Here is a 22,148-nt window from a genome sequence, read left to right as displayed (position 1 = left end):
TCCAGGAAGTGTGTCACACATTCTTATTCAACCTTTCATTTTTCAAGTTGTTGTAACCCAGCCGGAGGCCAAGGGATCTGCAAGCTCAGAGTCCCTGTGACCTCACCTGAGTACGATCTCCCAAGATGTGGGGGGCAGAACCACCCCCTTAAGCCAGGGGCCTCTAGGACATTAAAACCCTGGCCCGCAGAAGACCCGTCAAGAAGTAGGAGACGTAATCTAATAGGTACAATAAATTGGGGTTTTCCAACATTCATTACTTCCGACTGGTCACTTGTCTGGGACTTTACACAAATTAAATGTAAAAAATGGCACCCCGATCTCTCGACCGCCCCCCCAACCCCGAACGCCCTCAAAGTCCTAACTCACCAATAAGGATGGCTTTGCACCGCTGCATCCCTCCCCACCCATGCAGGGAACTGGGCCTGATCCTCGTTGCATGGGAAATGCCAGCTTGGCTTCCTGGCATTGACCCGCCAGCTGGCAGTGATACCTGGGAACGTTGGCAGTTCCAGGTTGGCACCCAGGTGGTGCTGCCAGGGTGTAAGGCTAGCAGTGCCAGACTGGAAGTGCCAGGGTGCTACCCTCCCCAGATGGCAAGCACCTGGGAGCCTCCAATCCCCTGGGAGAGCCCACAAGTGCCATTCCATTTGGTCCCCATTTGTGGAGATGAGCACCGAATGGTACTCGCCCGAGGTCTTCAAGGCGAAGGGATTAGATCCCAATACCTTGCTTAGATCTTGGGAATGTGAGGCAAGCTGTCTCACGCTAATATGGAGATTTGCCAGAAAGTCATCCCATGCAAAATTCATATTGCGACGTCTTGCGAGATCACATTAGATCTCACGAGGTGTAGGGTGCTGGGTATATCCGCACCACACTACTCTTCGGGTGCAATATAGCTGGTGGATCTCACCTTTGACTTTTATACCTTTAGGTCCCGACAAGCCTCTTAATCAAAATCTTATGATATAACATGAACAGTATGGCCTAATCGCATACATTACATTTCTGACCTATTAGTGGTACCTGATACAATGGCCCTTGACTCAACCTATCAACTCTCCAATTTGCTAATGTATGCAAGTTTCCTTTCTCTCAGGTCTCCAGATCACACTTGAATTAAGCTTCATGTTTTCATTATCCAGAGAATTCAGGTGGATAATTATTCAAACGCCTGAAAATTCAGTCTGCATACCTACCATGTTTCTTTAGAATGGTGGCGCTAGGATTCAACATTTTAACTCCATATCTCCTAATACTTTGAAATTGCTGTGCTACCAGTGGCTTTGTTAAAAAGGTGGAGGTTGTAGTGAATTATAAATACTAATAATCCACACTGTATTGTACAGCATGTGTTGAGCCTGTATATTGTATTGGATCACGCGTAGTTGCACGGCTCTACCCATAGGGGGAGATGAGGAGCTTGTACTGGGCTCCACCCTTGGCTCCGCCCATGGCTCCACCCATGGCTCCTCCCCCTAACCGGAAGTATAAAGGTTGATGCTGGGAGCCTGCCTGCCAGTTCATCTGGAGTTCATCTCATCACAGGCAGGCTCTGTTGTAAGACGATTAAAACCACTGTTCACTTCTAACCATGTGTCGCGTGCATTGATGGTCTCATCAATTTAATCGTCTTAAGAAACAGTAAGGTACAACTATGGAATCAGCCCTCAAACCTGATCGACTGGAACTCGACCCACAGGATGCAGAGGCGAAAGAAATCTTTTCACACTGGTTCCGATGTTTTAAGGCCTACCTGGCTGAAGCAAGCACCACAGAAACGACGGAGGAGCAGAAACTCAGCCTACTGCACGCAAGGGTGAGCCATCGTATATCTACTCAGTTAAATTGTACCGGCTCATATACAGAGGCCCTGGCCCTACTCGACAAAATGTACGTGAGGCCCGTCAATGAGGTCTACGCGCGCCATGTTTTTACTACTCGCCGCCAGCGCCCCACAGAATCGCTAGAAGAATTTCTAAGAGACTTAAAAGCCTTATCCCGGGACTGTAATTACCAGGCTGGAAATCCTGCTGAACATAGGGAACTTGCTGTCCGCGATGTCTTTATTGCAGGCCTCAGATCCAATTACGTGCGCCAGCGACTGCTTGAGAAGGGGGCCCAAAATTTAGAAGACACCGTTGAACTCGCTACTACTATGGAGGTCTCGTTTCGCAGCCTCGTTCCCTGCGGACTCCGCGACCCCATCATGGGCCCCCGACCAGCGACTGCCCCAGGCCTGCGCCGCACGGCCACCCAGCCACTATGCTGCCCCAGCCGGCCACTTTTGTGGCCAGCCCCAGCACCCGAGGCAGCACTGCCCGGCCCGCAACGCGACCTGCAGCAGCTGCGGTCGCAAAGGACACTATGCCAGAGTGTGCCTGGCGAAGAAAGCCCCAGCCTCTAACCCTCCCGTGGCTCAAAGCACTCGTTCTCTGAATTCGCAGGCCCTGTAACGCTGCGGCCTATACCTCGACTCCGCCCCATCCACCACACGGCCGACTACGTGTGACTCATGGAGGCAGCCATCTTGGACGCCATCCTCCACGCCGCCCGCCACGTGCGATCCACGGGGGCGGCCATCTTGGGCTCCATCCTCTCCAAATTCAGAAAATCTGATCGAAGACGGCGACCTCAGCGGGCATTAACCACGGGGCCACCCCAACACAGTGGACCGAGCCGCCAACTACCCGCAACTCGGCGCAGTCACGTTGGACCAGTCGCGTCCAAAATACCTCAGCAACTCAATAACAACCGTTCAAGTCAACGGGTACAGTACACCGTGCCTCTTCGACTCCGGGAGCATCGAGAGCTTCGTACACCCAGATCTGGTAAGACGCTGTTCCCTCCCTGTTTTTCCTGCACGGCAAACTCCCTCGCTTCGGGCTCATGCTCTGTTCACATCCAAGGGCGCACTGTCACGACCCTAACGATCCAAGGCGCTAGCTACTCTAATTTTCAACTATACGTTCTGCCTGAACTCTGCGCCCCACTCTTACTGGGACTCGACTTCCAGTGTAACCTCAAAAGTCTCACCCTCAGCTTCGGCGGACCCCTACCCCCACTCACCATCTGCAGCCTAGCCACGCTGCGAATCTCCCCCCTCCACCCTTTGCCAATCTCACTCCGGATTGCAAACCCGTAGCCACTCGCAGCAGGCTGTACAGCCTGCAGGACAGGGTGTTTATCAGAACCGAGGTCCGGAGGCTCCTACGTGAGGGGATCATAGAGGCCAGTAACAGCCCCTGGAGAGCTCAGGTGGTGGTCGTCAAGACCGGGGAAACATTCGGCATGGTCGTGGACTATCGTCAGACCATTAATCGGTTTATGCTCCTCGATGCGTACCCCCTCCCCAGGATTGCCGATATGGTGAATCAGATCGCCCAGTATCGTATTTTCTCCACGGTGGATCTGAAGTCTGCATACCACCAGCTCCCAATCCGCCCGGAGGACCGCCACTACATGGCGTTCGAGGCCGATGGCCGCATCTTCCATTTCCTCCGGGTTCCCTTTGGCGTCACGAACGGGGTCTCGGTGTTCCAACGAGCAATGGACCGAATGGTGGACCAGTACGGGCTGCGGGCCACGTTTCCGTACTTGGATAACGTCACCATCTGCGGCTATGACCAGCAGGACCACGATGCCAACCTCCATCGATTTCTCCAGACGGCCCAGAAACTCAACCTCACTTCCAACATGGAGAAATGCGTTTTCCGCACGACCAGGCTAGCCATCCTCGGCTAATTCGTGGAAAACAGAGTCCTGGGCCCCGACCCGGACCGTATGCGCCCCCTCTTACAACTCCCTCTCCCTCATTGTCCCAGGGCCCTCAAACGGTGACTGGAATTCTTTTCATACTATGCCCAGTGGGTCCCTCAATATGCGGACAAAGCCCGCCCACTATTTAAGGCCACACTATTTCCCCTGTCGGCTGAGGCTCGCCAGGCCTTCAACTGCATCAAGGAGGACATCGCCAAGGCGGCCATGTGGGCGGTGGATGAATCCGTCCCCTTTCAGGTTGAGAGCGATGACTCAGAGGTAGCTCTTGCAGCCACATTAAATCAGGCAGGAAAACCAGTCGCATTTTTCTCCCGAACCCTCTCCGTTTCGGAACTTCGACACTCCTCGGTCGAAAAAGAAGCACAAGCCATTGTGGAGGCTATACGTCACTGGAGGCACTACCTCGCAGGTAGGAGGTTCACCCTCATCACCGACCAAAGATCGGTTGCCTTCATGTTTGACAACTCACAAAGGGGCAAAATTAAAAATGATAAAATTCTGAGGTGGAGGATCGAGCTCTCCACCTACAAATATGATAGTATGTATCGACTGGGGAAGCTCAACGAGCCCCCAGATGCCCTGTCTTGCGGCACGTGCGCTAGCACGCAGAGCGACCGCTTAAAAGCCATCCACAATGACCTCTGCCACCCGGGGATCACCCAGCTCGCCCACTACATTAAAGCCCGAAATCTGCCTTTCTCCACTGAGGAGGTAAAAGCCGTCACCAGGGATTGCCCGATCTGCGTGGAGTGCAAACCGCACTTCTACAGACCAGACAGGGCCAACCTGGTCAAGGCTTCTAGGCCCTTTGAACGCCTCGCTATCGATTTCAAAGGGCCACTCCCCTCGACTAACCGGAATGTGTACTTCCTGAATGTCATCGACGAGTTCTCCCGATTCCCTTTTGCTATCTCGTGCCCCGATATGACCTCCCACACAGTCATTAGGGCCCTGCATAGTATCTTCACCCTGTTTGGTTTCCCCAGCTATGTACACAGCGACCGGGGTTCGTCCTTTATGAGCGACGAGCTGCATCAGTACCTGCTCGACAAGGGCATCGCCTCGAGCAGGACTACCAGCTATAACCCCAGGGGGAACGGGCAGGTGGAGAGGGAGAAGGCAACGGTCTGAAAGACCGTCCTATTGACCCTCTGGTTGAGGAATCTCCCGATCTCCCATTGGCAGGAAGTCCTCCCAGACGCGCTCCACGCTATTAGGTCCCTCTTATGTACCGCCACCAACCAGACCCCTCACGAGCGGCTCTTTATTTTTTCCAGGGGCACTACCACGGGGGCCTCGCTCCCAGTATGGTTGAAGACACCGGGTCCGGTACTCCTCCGAAAGCACGTCAGGGCACACAAAACTGACCCACTCGTAGAAAAAGTGCTTCTACTACACTCAAACCCCCAATGCGCCTTCATAGAGTACCCTGATGGCCGTCAGGACACCTTATCCCTCCGGGACCTAGTGCCTGCAGGATCAAACCCCACCACTACCACCGTCGAGGTACCCCTCACACTACATCCCACCCAATTCGCCGCGTCCCACGCCCCCGCGCCTACCAGTTCGCTACACATGTTCCGCGCGCCGGCACCCGCAAGCTTCCAGCCGACTCCCCAGTCAAACCAGACAGGTACGAAGCTCAGACAGAATCACCCCCCCGGTGTCCGCCATCGTACCCTAATCAACCGTGATCATCCAGCCACCAGAAGGGGCTGCAACCCCGGTGCTCCGCCGATCACAACGGACAACTCGACCACTGGACAGACTCACCCCCACCGGACTTTTTTTACGGGGTGAATGTGGTGAATTATAAATACTAATAATCCACACTGTATTGTACAACATGTGTTGAGCCTGTATATTGTATTGGGTCACATGCAGTTGTGCGGCTCTACCCATAGGGGGAGATGAGGAGCTTGTACTGGGCTCCACCCTTGGCTCCGCCCATGGCTCCACCCATGGCTCTCCCCTTAACTGGAAGAATAAAGGTTGATGCTGAGAGACTGCCTGCCAGTTCATCTGGAGTTCATCTCATCACAGGCATGCTCTGTTGTAAGACGATTAAAACCACTGTTCACTTCTAACCACGTGTCCCGTGAATTGATGGTCTCATCAGAGGTATAAATCCCATTAATGCATTCATTATTAATATTACAAAATTACTTTTAATGTGTGAAAAGAGGAATTAAATTAAAATTCCATCCAATATACTTCAGTTCATTTTGCTTAATCTGTTCTTTGTACACCAACATGTCTGCCTGAAAGAGTCATTATTCAGAGTGAAAACCTGAAGTACTCTGGGAATTCATTTTGTTTCAGGCTCAGTGCTAATGATCATGGGGCAGAATGCTATATTATTGCTTACTGCAGCAAAGAGTCTCTCTCCTGACATGTACAATAAAAATGCACATGTGCAAGTTTTGTTAATTAATATATGAAAATGCAGGGTGTACACTATGGATTTATAACTGTTTGCATTACGAGACAATTTGATCATTATACTCGCATTTTATAAAAGCATAAACTAAAATGTGGTTGAATAAACTCGCTTTGTTCTCACTGGAACGACGGAGGTTGAGGGGCGACCTGATAGAGGTCTACAAAATTATGAGGCGCATAGACAGAGTGGATAGTCAGAGGCTTTTTCCCAGGGTAGTGAGGTCAATTCCTGGGGGGCATAGGTTTAAGGTGCGAGGGGCAAGGTTTAGAGGAGATGTACGAGGCAAGCTTTTTACACAGAGAGTAGTGGAAGCCTGGAACTCGCTGCCAGAGGAGGTGGTGGAAGCAGGGATGATAGTGACATTTAAGGGGCATCTTGACAAATACATGAATAGGATGGGTATAGAGGGATACGGACCCAGGAAGTGTAGAAGATTTTAGTTTAGACGGGCAGCATGGTCGGCACGGGCTTGGAGGGCCGAAGGGCCTGTTCCTGTGCTGTACTTTTCTTTGTTCTTTGTTCTTTGTTCAAACAGATTTTTTATTCCAGAAGCTCAGGGCATCATAGTTGATGACAGTATATTATCCAAAGTATTGGATTTTGCTTCTCAAAATGTTTGATTAACCCCGTGTGACTCACTGCGATCATGATTGGTGCTCACTGTACTGTTAACTGGCAAACTCATTTTGCTGAGGAGATTTGATGAAAGAGGTCATTTTCATCAAGATGGAATTCAGCTGCCTTTATGAAACAGTACTCCCATTTCTCAATATCGCCACTCGACCTTAATGATGCTTTTGTTTTCAATCTGCTGTTTAGTTATTAGCATTCATAGCTGCATGCGTTGCCACTCAGAAATAATCAAAAAGAACAAAACTACTACAGTGAGATTCTTCATTGGAGTTTGTCCATGTGCTGATACCAAAATAATTCATTTTGTATTGTTAGGCTGTTAGATACGCTTTCTTGAATGTTCTTGCAGCTCTAATGGCTGGAATAATGGTAGAAGTCAACAATCATTTGAAGAACGTTGCCAAGAACATTTCATTCAGATTATTGAGGACTTCAAAAAGATGCCATCTAGATGTGTGGGACACTATAGGTAAAGACACTGAAGAGAGGCAGATGAAAGGGATAATTTGGTGTTAATACTTAAGGTTGAAATCAAACTGTGCAATGTTAGCAATTAACGTGTTAACAGAAATAGAGAAAAAAATGGAAATGGGAACACTCAGCAGTTCTGGCAGCATTTGTCAGAAACAGAGTTGGCCCATTGACCTTTCACGGAACTGGATGCTGTCTGACCTGTCAACTGTTTCCAGCATTTACTGTTTGAATTTCAGATTTTCTATATCGCAATATTTTGGCGTTGTAACCAAGGTAACAGTGTAGTTTGAAATGACTTTATCTGCATTGAAATAGCATTCTCAGATTTGCACAAACATTTAACATATTCAATATTAGAATCACATAGTATAAATTCAGCCCATTAAATGGGTGGAGTGCACCTTTAGATCCCTAATGCTGAGCTGTAATAAAATATGATGAAAATAAAAGTACATGTACTATGAACAAATGTGTGTTGGCATCCTTCCAACTAGGAGAGATGATGGACATGCAGTAAACGATCCTGTTAGTTGGGGGTGGTTGTTCACTTGGTGCACCTTTGCTGATGGTTATGGAGGCCAATCCTGAGAGGCAGGTTCTTCCACAAGCCAGTGGTGTTATGGGTTGTTGTTTTTGACATTGGTGCCTGGTGTCAAGCTGCTGTAGCCACTGATCACCAGGGTACTGCACACCAGCCCGCAGAATGTGTCAACATTCTGTCTTTTGCCAGCTAGGGATTGTCTGGTGCGATAATTGATGTATATGGCCTTCATGTCATGCTTGCGTAGTGTCCTTAAAGCGGAGCCTTGGGCACGTCACTGGTCATTTGTTTCTAGCTATCTCACCGTACAGAAGACCCTTGGGTATGCAACTGTCTTCCATCTTGCTGACGTGCCTGATCCGCCTAAGCCACCTTTGTTTGATTAGTGCTGACACACTTGGGAGCTGTGCCTTTGAGAGGACTGCCACATTCATGATTTTGTCCTGGTGGGATTCACTCAAAATGCATAGCAGAGATGGAAATTATTGATCTTCTTTTCAAAGTAGCTGTCATAATATACACACAAGTATATGATGGTGCATAAACATACACTGACTGACGCACTGAAAGACCAATCAACACACAGAACACAGCAGCCAATCACCAGGCAGGGCACGGTCACTATAAAGCCAGAGGGCACTAGTTTCCCCGCTCATTTGGGATGCGGCCTCTGAAACAGACAGAGCCTGCAGTCAGTAGCACGAACATCTACCATGTGCCAGCAGTATAGTCTGGTCAGGTTAACCATAGGTCTTCAGTCAACCTAACATAGTGTCGACCCACAGTGCAAGTATGTTTAACAGCTCACAGTTAAATAAAATAGAGTTGTACTTCTACAAGTGTTGGTAGCCTGTCTCTTCTACTGCTCTGGTAAAGGCAGTTATCACAGACCCAGCATACCCAACACATCATGGTACCAGTACGTGATGTTAGAGTTTAATGGACCTACCCTCAAATAATCTGCCTTCGGCCAGTGATCAGCCATCCGGTAGTATGGACAGCGTCCGCCCTCCCCCGCCGCTCCGCATCACCGGCAACCTCGGTGCCAACTGGAAAATCTTTAAACAAAGATTTCAACTGTACCTCGAAGCTACAGATCTGGAGGCTGCCTCAGACACCAGGAAGATTGCTCTCTTCCTCTCCACGACCGGGGACCACGCCATCCATATATTCAACTCCCTCACATTGGCTGAAGGTGAGGATAAGTCCAAGTTCAAGACGGTCCTGCTTAAATTCGACAGTCACTGTGACATTGAGGTAAACGAACGTTTTGAGCGATACGTCTTTCAACAGCATCTGCAGGGTAAGGACGAACGTTTTCCTCAACCATCTTCACATCCTCGCGCAGTCCTGCAATTATGGCTCCACCTCCGATTCGATGATCCGCGACCAGATCGTTTTCGGTGTATAATCGGACCCCGTATGCCAGCAGCTCCTCAAAGTTAAACAGCTCACCCTCGCTATAGCCATCGAGACCTGCATTCTGCATGAACACGCCACTAACTCATACTCGCACATTCAAGCGGCAGAAACGGTGTAGCAAGGCCCTCACGAGGCAGAGCGGGTGCCGGCCATAAAACAGCTCCAGGGCCTGAGCCTGGATGAGGGCGGCCATTTCACGCGCTTTTCACGGGCCCTGCGCATGTGCGCACCAACCGAGGTGAGGCGAGGGCGAAGACTGAACTGCACGGGCGCGCACTACATATGACCGCACCGCGCATGCGCAGTGGCGCACCGACCGTTCTGACGTCACAACGTGCAACAACTGTGGCTCCGCCCACTTAAAGCGGCAATGTCCCGCAAAATCTCGACACTGTCTCCAGTGTGGCAAGCTTGGCCACTATGCAGCCCTATGTAGGTCTGCTCAACCAACTACCTCTCATTGCTCCCACCATCTGCTCAGGGATGTCCGGACCGTCGACCGTCCAGCCACCGGTCACCGATTCTGAATCTGACATGATGCCGGACTTTGACACCGAGGATCCCAAAGCGCCATTTCGGATGGGCATCATCAGCACACACAAGGAACTTCAGAAAACAAAAGCCAAGTCCTTCCCAGTGCTGAGCATTGATTCAGACGACGAGTGGTGTGCCACCCTCACGGTCAACAGATCTCGCATCCGATTCCGGCTGGACACCGGCTCTTCAGCCAACCTCATTGCGCGTTCTGACCTCGACAGCCTCCATGTTAAGCCAACCATCCTGCCATCTGCCTGCCAGCTCCTTGACTACAATGGCAATGCCATTGCTGCCAGTGGCTCATGCCAGCTTGTGGTGTCGCACCATTCCTTAAAGGCCACTCTGCCCTTCGAGATAGTAGGGACCACTAAAGCTTCCCTTCTCGGTGCTCAGGCGGCAAGATCCTAAACCTCGTCCAAGGGGTTCACTCCGTGTCACCCGCTGAGGCTTCAGCATCTCTGGACGCCGACTTTCAGACACAACTGAACAACATCATCACCTGATACCACAGCGTCTTCGAGGGCATGGGCACACTCCCATACATGTACAAAATTTTTTAAAAACCAAATGCCACGCTGTGGTTCACGTACCCCGCCGGGTACTGGCACCCCTCAAGGACCGCCTCAAGCAGCAGCTGCAGGAACTCCAGGACCAGGGTGTCATATCTAAAATGACAGAACCAACTGACTGGGTCAGCTCCATGGTGTGTGTTAAGAAACCATCCAGCGAACTACGCATATGCATTGATCCCAGGGACCTGAACCGGAACATTATGAGGGAACACTACCCTATCCCAAAGCGCAAAGAACTCACCTGCGAGATGGCTCGCGCCAAATTTTTCATAAAGCTGGACGCATCCAAGGGGTTCTGGCAGATCCAACTTGACGCATCCAGTCGGAAGCTCTGCACCTTTAACACCCCATTTGGCCAGTATTGTTACAACCGGATGCCGTTTGGCATCATCTCAGCCTCGGAGGTGTTCCACCGAATAATGGAGCAGATGATGGAGGGCATCAAAGGGGTGCGGGTATATGTAGACGACATCATCGCCTGGTCTACCACCCCACAGGAGCACATTGATCGCCTCCAACGCATTTTCCGGAGAATACATGAGCATGGCCTCCGCCTCAACAGAACCAAATGCTCCTTTGGTCAAACAGAAATTAAATTCCTCGGAGACCACATTTCACAGTTTGGTCTGCAGCCGGATGCTGACATGGTGCCGGCCATTAATGCCATGAAGACACCGGAAGACAAGAAGGCGGTCCTCCGCTTCCTGGGCATGGTCAACTTCCTGGGGTAGTTCATCCCCAACCTCGCATCCCACACAACGGCTCTCCGCAATCTGGTGAAGAAGACAACCGAATTCCAATGGCTCCCCGCCCACGAACAGGAATGGCGAGAACTCAGGGCGAAGCTTAACAAGGCCCCAGTGTTGGCATTTTTCGACCCTGCCAAGGAGACAAAGATCTCCACTGATGCGAGTCAGTCCGGCATTGGAGCAGTGCTCCTTCAACGTGACGAAGCCTCCTCATGGGCTCCAGTCGCATACGCATCACGTGCAATGACGCCCACCAAATAACACAATGCGCAAATCGAAAAAGAGTGCCTGGGCCTTCTCACGGAAATTGTCAAATTCCATGACAATGTCTATGGACTCCCAAAGTTCACAGTCGAGGCAGACCACAGGCCATTGGTCAACATTATTCAAAAGGACCTTAATGACATGACGCGCGCCTGCGATGCATTCTCCTCAAACTCAGGCGGTACGACTTCGAACTCGTCTATACCCCAGGTAAGGAGCTCATTGTCGCCGATGTACTCTCCCATTCTGTCACCATGCCCTGCAATCCATAGGGCTCCGTGTGCCAAATTGATGCTCAGGTTGCGTTTGCCGCATCTAACCAGCCTGTCACGGACGAACGACTCATCCAGATTCGTCGTGAAACAGCCAATGATCCTCTGCTCCAATGCATCATGCACCATCTGACAGACGGATGGCTCAAGGGCCAATGCCCTCAATTCTACAACATCAAAGATGACCTGGCAGTGGTAGATGGAATTCTGCTAAAGTTGGACAGGATCGTCATTCCGCACAGCATGCGGGAACTCGTCCTTGAGCAGCTCCATGAGGGTCACCTGGGGGTGGAGAAGTGCCGGCTGCGGGCCCGTGAGGCAGTGTACTGGCCTGGTATCATCCAGGACATTGCCAACGCCATTCTCAACTGCCCGACATGCCAACGTTTCCAGCCAGCTCAGCCAAAGGAGACCTTGCAGCCACATAAACTGGTGTTGTCCCCCTGGACCAAGGTTGGCATTGATCTTTTCCATGCACTAGGCCAGGACTACGTCCTCATAGTGGACTACTTCTCTAACTACCCGGATGTAGTTAGGCTACACGACCGCACATCGGCAGCGGTCATCCGTGCATGCAAGGAAACCTTCGCTCGCCATGGCATCCCGCTCACGGCCATGTCCGATAATGGCCCGTGGTTTGCTAGTCAGGAGTGGTCCAATTTTGCCAGGCGATATAACTTCACGCACGTCACCTCCAGTCCCTACTACCCCCAGTCCAATGGCAAAGCTGAGAAGGGGGAGCACATTGTCAAACGACTCCTGTGCAAGGCGGCCAATGCGGGATCCGACTTTTACCTCGCACTACTTGCTTACCGGTCTGCTCCATTGTCCACTGGCCTGTCAAAGGCTCAATTGTTGATGAACCGCACGTTGCGAACGACGGTGCCTGCCATTCATGTCCCGGACTTGGACAAGCTTCCGGTCCTGCGTCGAATGTAGTTGTCTCGGGCCCAGAACAAATCGGCGTACGGCGCCCATGCCACGGATCTCCCTACTCTTGGTCCTGATGACAAGGTTCGTGTCCAACTTTCTGAAGGTGGCTGGTCCGCCGCCGCTGTGGTACTCAAACAAGTGGCCCCCCGGTCCTTTTTGGTTTGTCTACAGGACGGCTCTCTTCGCCGAAATAGGCGGGCACTACAACTCCTCCTGTGCTCGCCGCCAGATCGTCATGCCCTGCTTCGCCCTCAGGACAGGCCCGTCCCACAGAGTTTGCAGATCTACCTTTTGTGCTGCCACCCTCTGAGACTGACACAGTCCCGCCCGTTCCAGAACAGGCGGCCTCTGACCCAACCTTGAGGCGGTCAACCAGAATTTGTCACCAACCACAGAGACTGAATTTATGAACTGCCTTAATTCATGGACTCTCTAAACTCATGATCTGATTGTTTTGTTACCCTGTTCATTAATTCACTAGTTTGTACATACTGTTATTCTTGTTCTGCTTTGTGTTACATACTGTCTACCTGCACTAGACACCTTCCCTTGTAAATATGTTAGGAATTATGTTTATCGTCCTGTAAATATGCTCACATCTGCCCCACATAGTCAGGAACATTCACATACCACACTATTTATTGCCACGTACACATATTTGTTTTTTAAAAGGGGAGATGTCATAATATACACACAAGTATATGATGGTGCATAGACACACACTGACACACTGAAATACCAATCAACCCACAGAATACAGCAGCCAATCACCAGACAGGGCACGGTCACTATAAAGCCAGAGGGCACTAGTTTTCCCGCTCATTCGGGATGCAGTCTCTAAGACAGACAGAGCCCGAAGTCAGTAGCACGAACATCTACTGTGTGCGAGCAGTATAGGCTGGTCAGGTTAGCCATCGGTCTTCAGTCAACCTAACATAGTGTCGACCCACAGTGCAAGTATGTTTAACAGCTCATAGTTAAATAAAATAGAGTTGAACTTCTACAAGTGTTGGTAGCCTGTCTCTTCTACTACTCTGGTAAACGCACTCATCACAGACCCAGCATACCCAACACATCAGTAGCTGTAAGTCATCCATGGTTCACAAGCATACAGCAAAGTGCTGAGAACACAGTCCCTATAAGCCATCAGCTTGGTCCGAAGGGTCGGCTTGAGGTTAGTTCATAGATTATTTTAGGAGTCCTTTATGAATTTTTCCTTCTCTGCTCGACAGTAGGTTCAATTCCACAGGATATGCTGATGCCAATATCACATTTTACATAAACAAAGACCGCAGAGGAAATTGCAACAAGTACAAGGGTATCTCACTGCTTAGCATCATGGGAAGGCCTTTGTTCGAGCCATACTTAAAAGATCCCCTCTACTTGCAGACCAGGTGTACTTGGAAGCACAGTGTGGTTTCTGTCCTGGCAAATCAATCAGATCTTCTCCCAAAGTAGCTTCAGGAATTGTGTAGAGAACAGCGTATACTGCTTTACCTTACTTTCATAGATCTAACTAAGGTATTCAACACCATCAGCAGAACAGGGCAATACAAAATTTTGGGGGAAATTAGCTGCCCACCAAAGCTCCTCAGTCTCATCTGTTCCTTTCATGGCAATATGCACTGAACTGTGCAGTTTTGATGGTTTCAGAGTGAAGAATGGAGTGAAACAGTGCTGTGCTCTGTTCCCTCCTCTGCTTGGCATCCGAGCTTCAAATTTCCTGCAGGAATGGAAGGAATCTATATGCACACTATGAACAGTAGGTTAGATGGCAAGAACTATACTCAATCCAGATTGAAAGAGAAGGCAAAAAAACATTGCATCCTGATCAGGGAGCTTCCCTACACTAATTGTGCTGCACTAGTAGCCCACATGGAAACTGAGCTTCAAAGACTAATGGACTGTCTCTCTCATGCATGTAATGTGTTCTCCCTAACTATAAACGCCGAGAAAACCATGGCCAAGGGATACAGTGCTGGACCTCCTCCCCTGGTCCCACTGAACAACACACCGCTGGAAGGGATTAGCAAATTCTGCTACCTTGAGTCCACAGTGACAGGCAATCTGTGCCTTGATGCAGAGCTCAAACTATGCAAAGAAGGTCTTTGCAACGAGTAAAGTACTATTAAAATGAAGTAACTATTGTAGTATAGAAAACATGACACCCAGTTTGTGCACAGAAGGTCCGACAAAGAGCAATAAGATTGAATCAGCTAGCTTAACACAAACACAAAATAATACAGATACTGGAAATCGGAAATGAAAACATAAAATGTTGGAAATACTCAGTAGATCCGGCTGAATCTGTGAAGAGCATTTCTCTCCACAGACACTGCCAGATCATCTGTTTGTTTTATTGTTGGTGTGGGAGGAATCCTCTGCACTTCTTCAAAATGGAGTTATCGGTCATTTAACCTCCACCTCAGAGGCAAGGTTGGGTCTCAGTTTAAAGTCACAACTGAAAGGTGGCACTTCCCGCTCTCCTATTCTTGCGTGTCAACTTAAATGTGTTAAGTCGCTGAAATGGGACTTGAAGCCACAATCTCCTGACTCACGGGCGAAGTTCTCCCATGCCCCGCCGGGCAGGGGGTCCCGGCATAGCGCAGTGGCGCCAACCACTCCGGCGTCAGTCCTCCCCAAAGGTGCGGAATTCTCCGCACCTTTAGGGGCTAGGCCCGCGCCGGAGTGGCTCCCGCTACGCCGACTGGTGCCACAATCGGCGGCAACAGCCTTTGGTGCCCGCCGGCCTGCGTCGGGGCTGGCCGAAAGGACTTTGCCAGCCGGCGTGAGTCCGCGCATGAGTCGGGGCGTCAGCGGCCGCTGATGCAACCACCGGATTTCTTCCGCCTCCGCCATGGTGGAGGCCATGGCGGCGGCGGAAGAAAAAGAGTGCCCTCATGGCACTGGCCCGCCTGCCGTTCGGTGGGCCCCAATCGTGGGCCAGGCCACCGTGGGGCACCCCCGGGGTCCGATCGCCCCGCGCCGCCCCCCCCCCCAGGACCCCGGGGGCCCACTTGCGCCGCCAATCCCGCCGGCACAGAGGTGGTTAAAACCACGTCGGCGGGATTGGCCTGTCAGCGGCGGGACTTCGGCCCATCGTGGGCCGGAGAATCGCCGCGGGGGGCACGCCGATTGGCAGGGCGTGATTCCTGCTCCCGCCGATTCCCGGGTGGCGGAGAATTCCGGCCGCGGCGGGGGCGGGATTTACGCTGGCCCCGGGCGATACCCAGACCCTGCGGGGGGTCAGAGAATTCCGCCCCACAAGTGAGATTAATACCACTGAGCCAGGGTATGTCAAATGGTGCGTTCTGAAGAATAAAAGAAGATGATTTTACATTGGGTCTAAATATGATACATGCAATCTCCAAATGTTTCGACTTCATGCCAGCTTTGGACCTATTCTGTATGAGGACAAGCGCCCTTGAGAAGTGAAGCTAGCTATGGAATGCATTCTTATTTTAATACAGCTATAAAATTTCAGCTTCCTGAACAAAATAGCCATAACATTCTAAAATAGACCACAACTGCCGGGGATTATGTCAAATCCGCGACACATAATTTACGGCAGTAACATAATATTTCAAAGCATATTCTTCAAAATTTAAAAATAAAACAGAAAATTATAATGAATGAGAGAAGTAGTCTGAAAATGTGGTTCAGAAACCAATGTTTGCATTTGCCTGCAATTAGAAGTAATTCATGTTTATCCAAAGCACACTTGTAGCATTGTACGGTGTAGATAATTATATCTAATTATGGTTTGAAAATTGCCACTGTCTCTCGTGTAATGTTGGTACAGATAGCAAGTTGGATAGCATAGTTAATTGAGATGCAGCAATTTTACTAATTCTTCACATTCCTGCTACTTATTCTAACCTGTGCATTATTGACATGGGAGTGTATAATGGGATTGTTCAGAAGGTGCTTTACTCTGAAACCTCTGCTTATGGCAGTGCAGAGGATGCTTTTATTTGTTATCATCCTTGCTTCAGAGGTATCAATTCAACCTGTGTCCAAATGTTCCAAGTTCAAGCCCAATCACTTTAGTGCAGTACTGAGGTAGTGCTGCACACTTGGAAATGCATTATTGGCCCCCACCTTACCTCTTAGCTGAATGCAAAAGAGCAGTGAGGTTCCCCCTGGAGTGGTGGCAACGTTTGCTCCTCAACTAACAAAATGAAAAGCGAATTAGTTGCAGATCTATCTCATTACCATTTGTGGTATCTTGCTGTGTTCAAGCCATGGGGCTGCCACATTTCCGACAGCACAATAACTACCGTGTGAAAGTACTTAATTAGCTTGGAAAGGCTTTGGTGTCCTGAGGTCGTGAAAAGCATTACATAAATGAAGTTTTGTTTTTACATATTGCCAACTTTTCCAAGGTCTTTTATTTTCTTTGCATTGCTGTTTCGAAATAGGGATTGCTGTTGATAAGTATGGATTCATCTTCTTTGTGGATGGAACTACCATTCGAAAGGTTGATCAGGATGGTGTCATCACAACGATAATAGGTTCCAACGGCCTAACATCAACACAACCTCTGAGCTGCGAATCAGTCATGGACATTTCTCAGGTAAACGTTTAAAGCTGCAGATTAGATTCTGAAACATGATACAAAGTAGAAGCAGGACATGGACCGAGAATGATCACTATGCAACCGTTAGGTGCTCCAATTGCGAGATCCAAAGCCAGCCTGAAATTGGGCCTCAGGCCCGATCAAAGTTTTTTGAATGTGCTGACACTGCTTGTACCACATTTACGTGCGAGAATATAGGGTGACTTGCCCCACGAGAGGCAGCTCGGTGACTTCCAGGATGATAGCTGAAACAAAAGCAAAAAGTCCCGGAAATACACAACGGCTGGGTGGCACAATGGTTAGCACTGCTGTCTCCAGGGACTCGGGTTCAATTCCAGTCTCGGGTGACGGTGTGGAGTTTGTACTTTCTCCCCGTGTCGGCGTGGCTTTCCTCCGGGTGCTCCTGTTTCCTCCCGCAGTCCAAAGATATGCAGGTTAGGCGGATTGGCCATGTTGGATTGCCCCTTCATATCCAAAAGCTTAGGTGGGGTTACAGGGTTACGGGGATAGGCTGGACGTGTGGGCTTAAGTAGGGTGCTCTTTCCAAGGGCCAGTGCAGATTTGATGGGCCGAATGGCCTCCTTCTGCACTTCAGGGATTCTATGATTCTGTGAAGTTTGGCAGCATCCGGGGCGAGAGTTAACATTTCAGGTCGATAACTTTTCATCAGTGCTAGAAAAGGAGGTGTAAGGGATGTGACAGGATTTAAAGCAAGCACGAAGGCAGTGAAAGAGGGAAGGCAGGTGAGGAAAATAATAAAAGGAAAAGTCTGTGCAGAACACCTGGGAGATTAAATGACAAAATAGGTGAAATGGTGCAAGGCAAAAGGGAGGTGAGAATGGGACAAGTGAAGTCATAAATGATGTCTCTAGTGGTGGATTGGAGGAGGCAACCCAAAAAAGAAAGAAAGGGACATATAGCACAATGCAGTGTGTAGTTTAGCGAGCATTGATACTGCTCCTGGCTTCACAGAAAGGTTATAGATAAATATTTGGAACCGTTCCTGACACCTACATTCCCCTGCTCATCTCTGCTGTGATTGTGCCAGTGGTACAGGAGGCTTCAGGCAGCCTGCTCACCCCTGGACCAATTGAGACCCTTAAATGCCTCCGCCCACCACCTCTGGGTAGGTCAGAGCCACGCCTGGCCACCAGGCCACCAGTTAAAACCTGACGAGCTTTGATGCTGGGCAGATGGCTCTTTGATGGTCACCCCATGCCTATCCGAGGCCCCCCACCCCCCACAAGGCGTGACGTTCTTCTTGATCCCCCCCCCTCCCCCCCCCCCCCCCCCAACGTTTCCCTTTCCAACCATATTTGATTGATTGATTGATTGGCTGGCAGCTCTCATTGGTGGCAGCTCTCTGAGGCATGACCCACTTAGAAGGGGGTGGAAGACCCGCCTCAAGCCAATTAAAGGTCTATCAGCCATTTATAGGCTATGGGTGAGCAGCCGAAGCAAAGGCAGGCCCCTAAATTTTACATGAGCACTCAGAACCACTGCCCTAGCATAAAATTCAACCCTTAGATTTTCTCATTTGCCTAATTATTAAGTTTATATGAAAATTGAATTCCAACCTAAAGGATGGAGAAATAATTGGGGATCAACAGAAGGAAACATCAAGAATGGAAGAATTTGGGGCAGCACGGTGGCCTAGTGGTTAGCACAACTGCCTCACGGCGCTGAGGTCCCAGGTTCGATCCCGGCTCTGGGTCACTGTCTGTGTGGAGTTTGCACATTCTCCCCGTGTCTGCGTGGGTTTCGCTCCCACAATCCAAAAAAAATGTGCAGAGTAGGTGGATTGGCCACGCTAAATTGCCCCTTAATTGGAAAAAATAATTGGGTAATCTAAATTTATAAAAAAAAAGAAAATTTAAAAAAAAAAGAATGGTAGAATTTTCCAGGAAGGTCATGGCACCTGTGCCATATTTTTCTTTCCCTGGTGAACTTTATTGGCACAACGAATGGGGTGTTCTCATGAAAAGGCTGCCCGCACAGGTAGCTATTAACCGGAATACTTGTATACATCACTTTCTCATGAGTTTGCCACTGGTTTAAGGGAACCAGACTGAGCATCATAACACTGTGAGCCAGCTCACGGATGCCAGTCTCACAGATTCTGAATTAAAATACTGCCACTTAAAAAGCATCTTTAAAGTCACTGCTTATAGCTTGGAGAACGACCATCTCCAACTCTTCAAATGAGCCATTTGTTTGCCTTTCTGTAAACCTAAAACAATAAAGACGCGCACAATGAGCGAACTGAAAATTAATGAATTCATTGCAAACATGACTGCAGCTTGATCCTTATTCTCCACCAAGGTTTGAACCTGGAACACTGAGGTGTGAGGTGAGAGCCTCACTGCTGTGTACAGACAGAAATGTTAATGAGAACATGGTGAGGTGCAGCAAGAGAGTCCACCTAGGATAATCTGCAGCTGCATGAATAAATCATACCAGACAAGAGCAGGCCTCCTCGGGGCATAGTCAAAGACAATGTTGCAGTCTGTGATATTTTGATTTTCGATATATTTTCTGATATTGTGTTTATTGTAGCTATGTTTCTGTTTGCCCACGATCCATTTTTTCACTGAAGTAGAGTAAAAGTGTGACAAAGATTGTCAGGTTTTATCTCTGATCAAGGCGTTCTAGTGGTATTTGGCAGAAAGGATGTTTCTGTGTTGAGGTGAGTAAATTAACCCGTTTTATCTGCCTGCAAGGAATTTCTTTAATATGCAAGCCGGGTTACAGCAGGGGAATAGGTGGCTAGGTAAGCATTTTTAATATTGGTTGATAGTATGAAACAGGCAATGTCGAATAGAATGCTACAATCACAATGGGGCAAATGGTTGTCTTCCATACCCTTCCATGCACCATTCTATGATACCAAACACCCAAGTATGCTTCCCTGAATACAATGCAAGGGAAAAAAATATGTGGGATGTATAAAAGGCACTAATCTAATGTAGCTTTCCACCATCACCCAAGAGTAGATTTTCTTCCTGTGCGTTTTTCTTTTCTTTGTTTTCATGGCTTTTTTTGTATCATTCTGTATTCGAAGTGTAACAAAACGTGTTCCAATAAAGCAGGTTTAAAATTTTGCAGTTTGTATCACTGGGAGGAAATCTTCAACCTGATCTTGCCTCACCAACTTTTTTATTTTTGCATCGACTTTCTCTGCTGAGTTCCTCCCGAATTTGATGGGGCGTGATTCCGCAGGGCACCAGGATCTCGCCAGCATCTCACCAAGGGTAGCCAAGCTCAATGCAGTGGTCACGTAATATAACCTATCCAGAATACATCAGCTAGAACAATCAAGAGCAGAAAACCAAGGCTACTTTAACCCATCTGTAAGCCTGGGGCACCAAGGTCAGGAAGAGTGTTGCAATCAGTGAGCTGTTATGTCCTGAAAGGGTGGTGTGAGCAGATTCAATTATTACTTTCAAAAGGAAACTGGGTAAAAACTTGAAATGGTCAATTTTGCAGGGCAAAGGGGAAAACGCAGGGGACTGGGGATAATTGACCTGCTCTTTCAAAAACGCTGGCAGAAGCGCAATGGACCAAATTGCCTTCCCTGTACTGGGTGGTTCCATCACTGCCTGGCTGATATCAGCTAACCCAGCATAGGCTGAGATTGAACTGGCCTGTCATGCTTTTCAAAGTTAATTCAACTGAAGCATCATTTCAACATCTTCCTGATTAAATGTAACTTCTCCTGTGCCAAGATTACGCTGAAATCTATCATCCTTGAATGATGTAAACATTATTACTGGCTTTCAAAGTGCAGCCAGGAAAATCAGGAGCACTAAGTGAATTCACTTATGTTAAAGTGACTTGAATTACAAACATTTGTTGGCAGGCAACCAACCACAATGAATGGAAAACCTGACTGGTCACCAGAGAAAACAGTGAATAGATGTAAGAGGGGCAGGTGTCATGTTGGATATGAAAAGGCATTGATTTTTCTAACACTTGCATTGATTTGTAGTAATTCTGCTGTTTCGGATCCAAAGAAGCTTTTTGATGAGGAAACTACCTTCAAAATGTTCAAATTGGCAAAGTGTATGAAGCATGATCCAAATTTCAATTCTTTGTCTATACTCAGTCAGCTGATCTCAGTCAGAGCGGGGGAAGGGCACAACACGAGTCTCAGTACCTGCTAGATAAGGCAGAAGATAAGTCAGCCAGGGTGCCCACTCCTGATCAGCATCAAGTCACTCCTGCGGGTAAGTGTGCATGCGCAGAATGAGGTGATGGCTCCCTTCATTTATCCGAGAGTAATTGTTTAAGATCAGATACGGATGATGGACTGTGCATTCCTGATAGCCATGGAACCATTAATCAGTCATTGCCTCAGAGAGGAGAAAAACTGTAGTACAAAGAAGAAGAACAAAGAACAATACAGCACAGGAACAGGCCCTTTGGCTCTCCAAGCCTGCACCGATCACGTGTCCTATCTAGACCAACCGCTTGTATCATTCTGTACCCCGTCTGTTCATGTGCCTATCCAGATAAATCTTAAAGGTTGCTAACGTATCTTTCTTAACCATCTCACTTAGCAGTGCATTCCAGGCGACTACCACCCTCTGTGTAAAAAAACTTCCCCCGCACATCTCCACTGAACCTCTCCCACCTAACCTTAAACTTGTGCCCCTCTGTAATTGTCAATTCCGCCCTGGGAAAAAGCCTCTAATTGTTCACCCTATCTATACCTCTAATAATTTTCTAAAATTCTATCAGTTCTGTAATTCATTCAAAATCCAATATAACACAATTTCGTTACATTTACTTTAATTTAAAGGCAGAATATCTATGTTAGATATGTGGGTTATTGTAGTTGTGTGCAATGCCTCTGTTAGAATGGAGTCACATGACTTATGTGGCATCACTGGCTATTTTGTGGTCTTTTGTGGCGTTTAGAACCGAATCTTATACAGTGAAGACCC

At 48.8% G+C, this 22,148-nt stretch overlaps 1 protein-coding gene across 5 annotated transcripts in view; it reads left to right on the top strand.

Annotated features, from left to right (window-relative positions):
- The window catches only part of tenm1 (teneurin transmembrane protein 1), a 1,865,819-nt gene that overhangs the window by 1,716,915 nt on the left and 126,756 nt on the right, over positions 1-22,148 (top strand). For all 5 annotated transcript variants that reach the window (XM_038774907.1, XM_038774908.1, XM_038774910.1 and 2 more), the window contains one exon: positions 17,045-17,199. In XM_038774907.1, the coding sequence (XP_038630835.1) occupies positions 17,045-17,199 (155 nt within the window). The remainder of the gene's footprint in view (positions 1-17,044; positions 17,200-22,148) is intronic.

Source organism: Scyliorhinus canicula, chromosome 17 (genome assembly GCF_902713615.1).
Source record: "Scyliorhinus canicula chromosome 17, sScyCan1.1, whole genome shotgun sequence".
NCBI classification, from domain to species: Eukaryota; Metazoa; Chordata; class Chondrichthyes; order Carcharhiniformes; family Scyliorhinidae; genus Scyliorhinus; species Scyliorhinus canicula.
The sequence above is the reverse complement of the archived record's forward strand: the minus strand, read 5'-3'. Positions and strand labels throughout refer to the sequence as shown.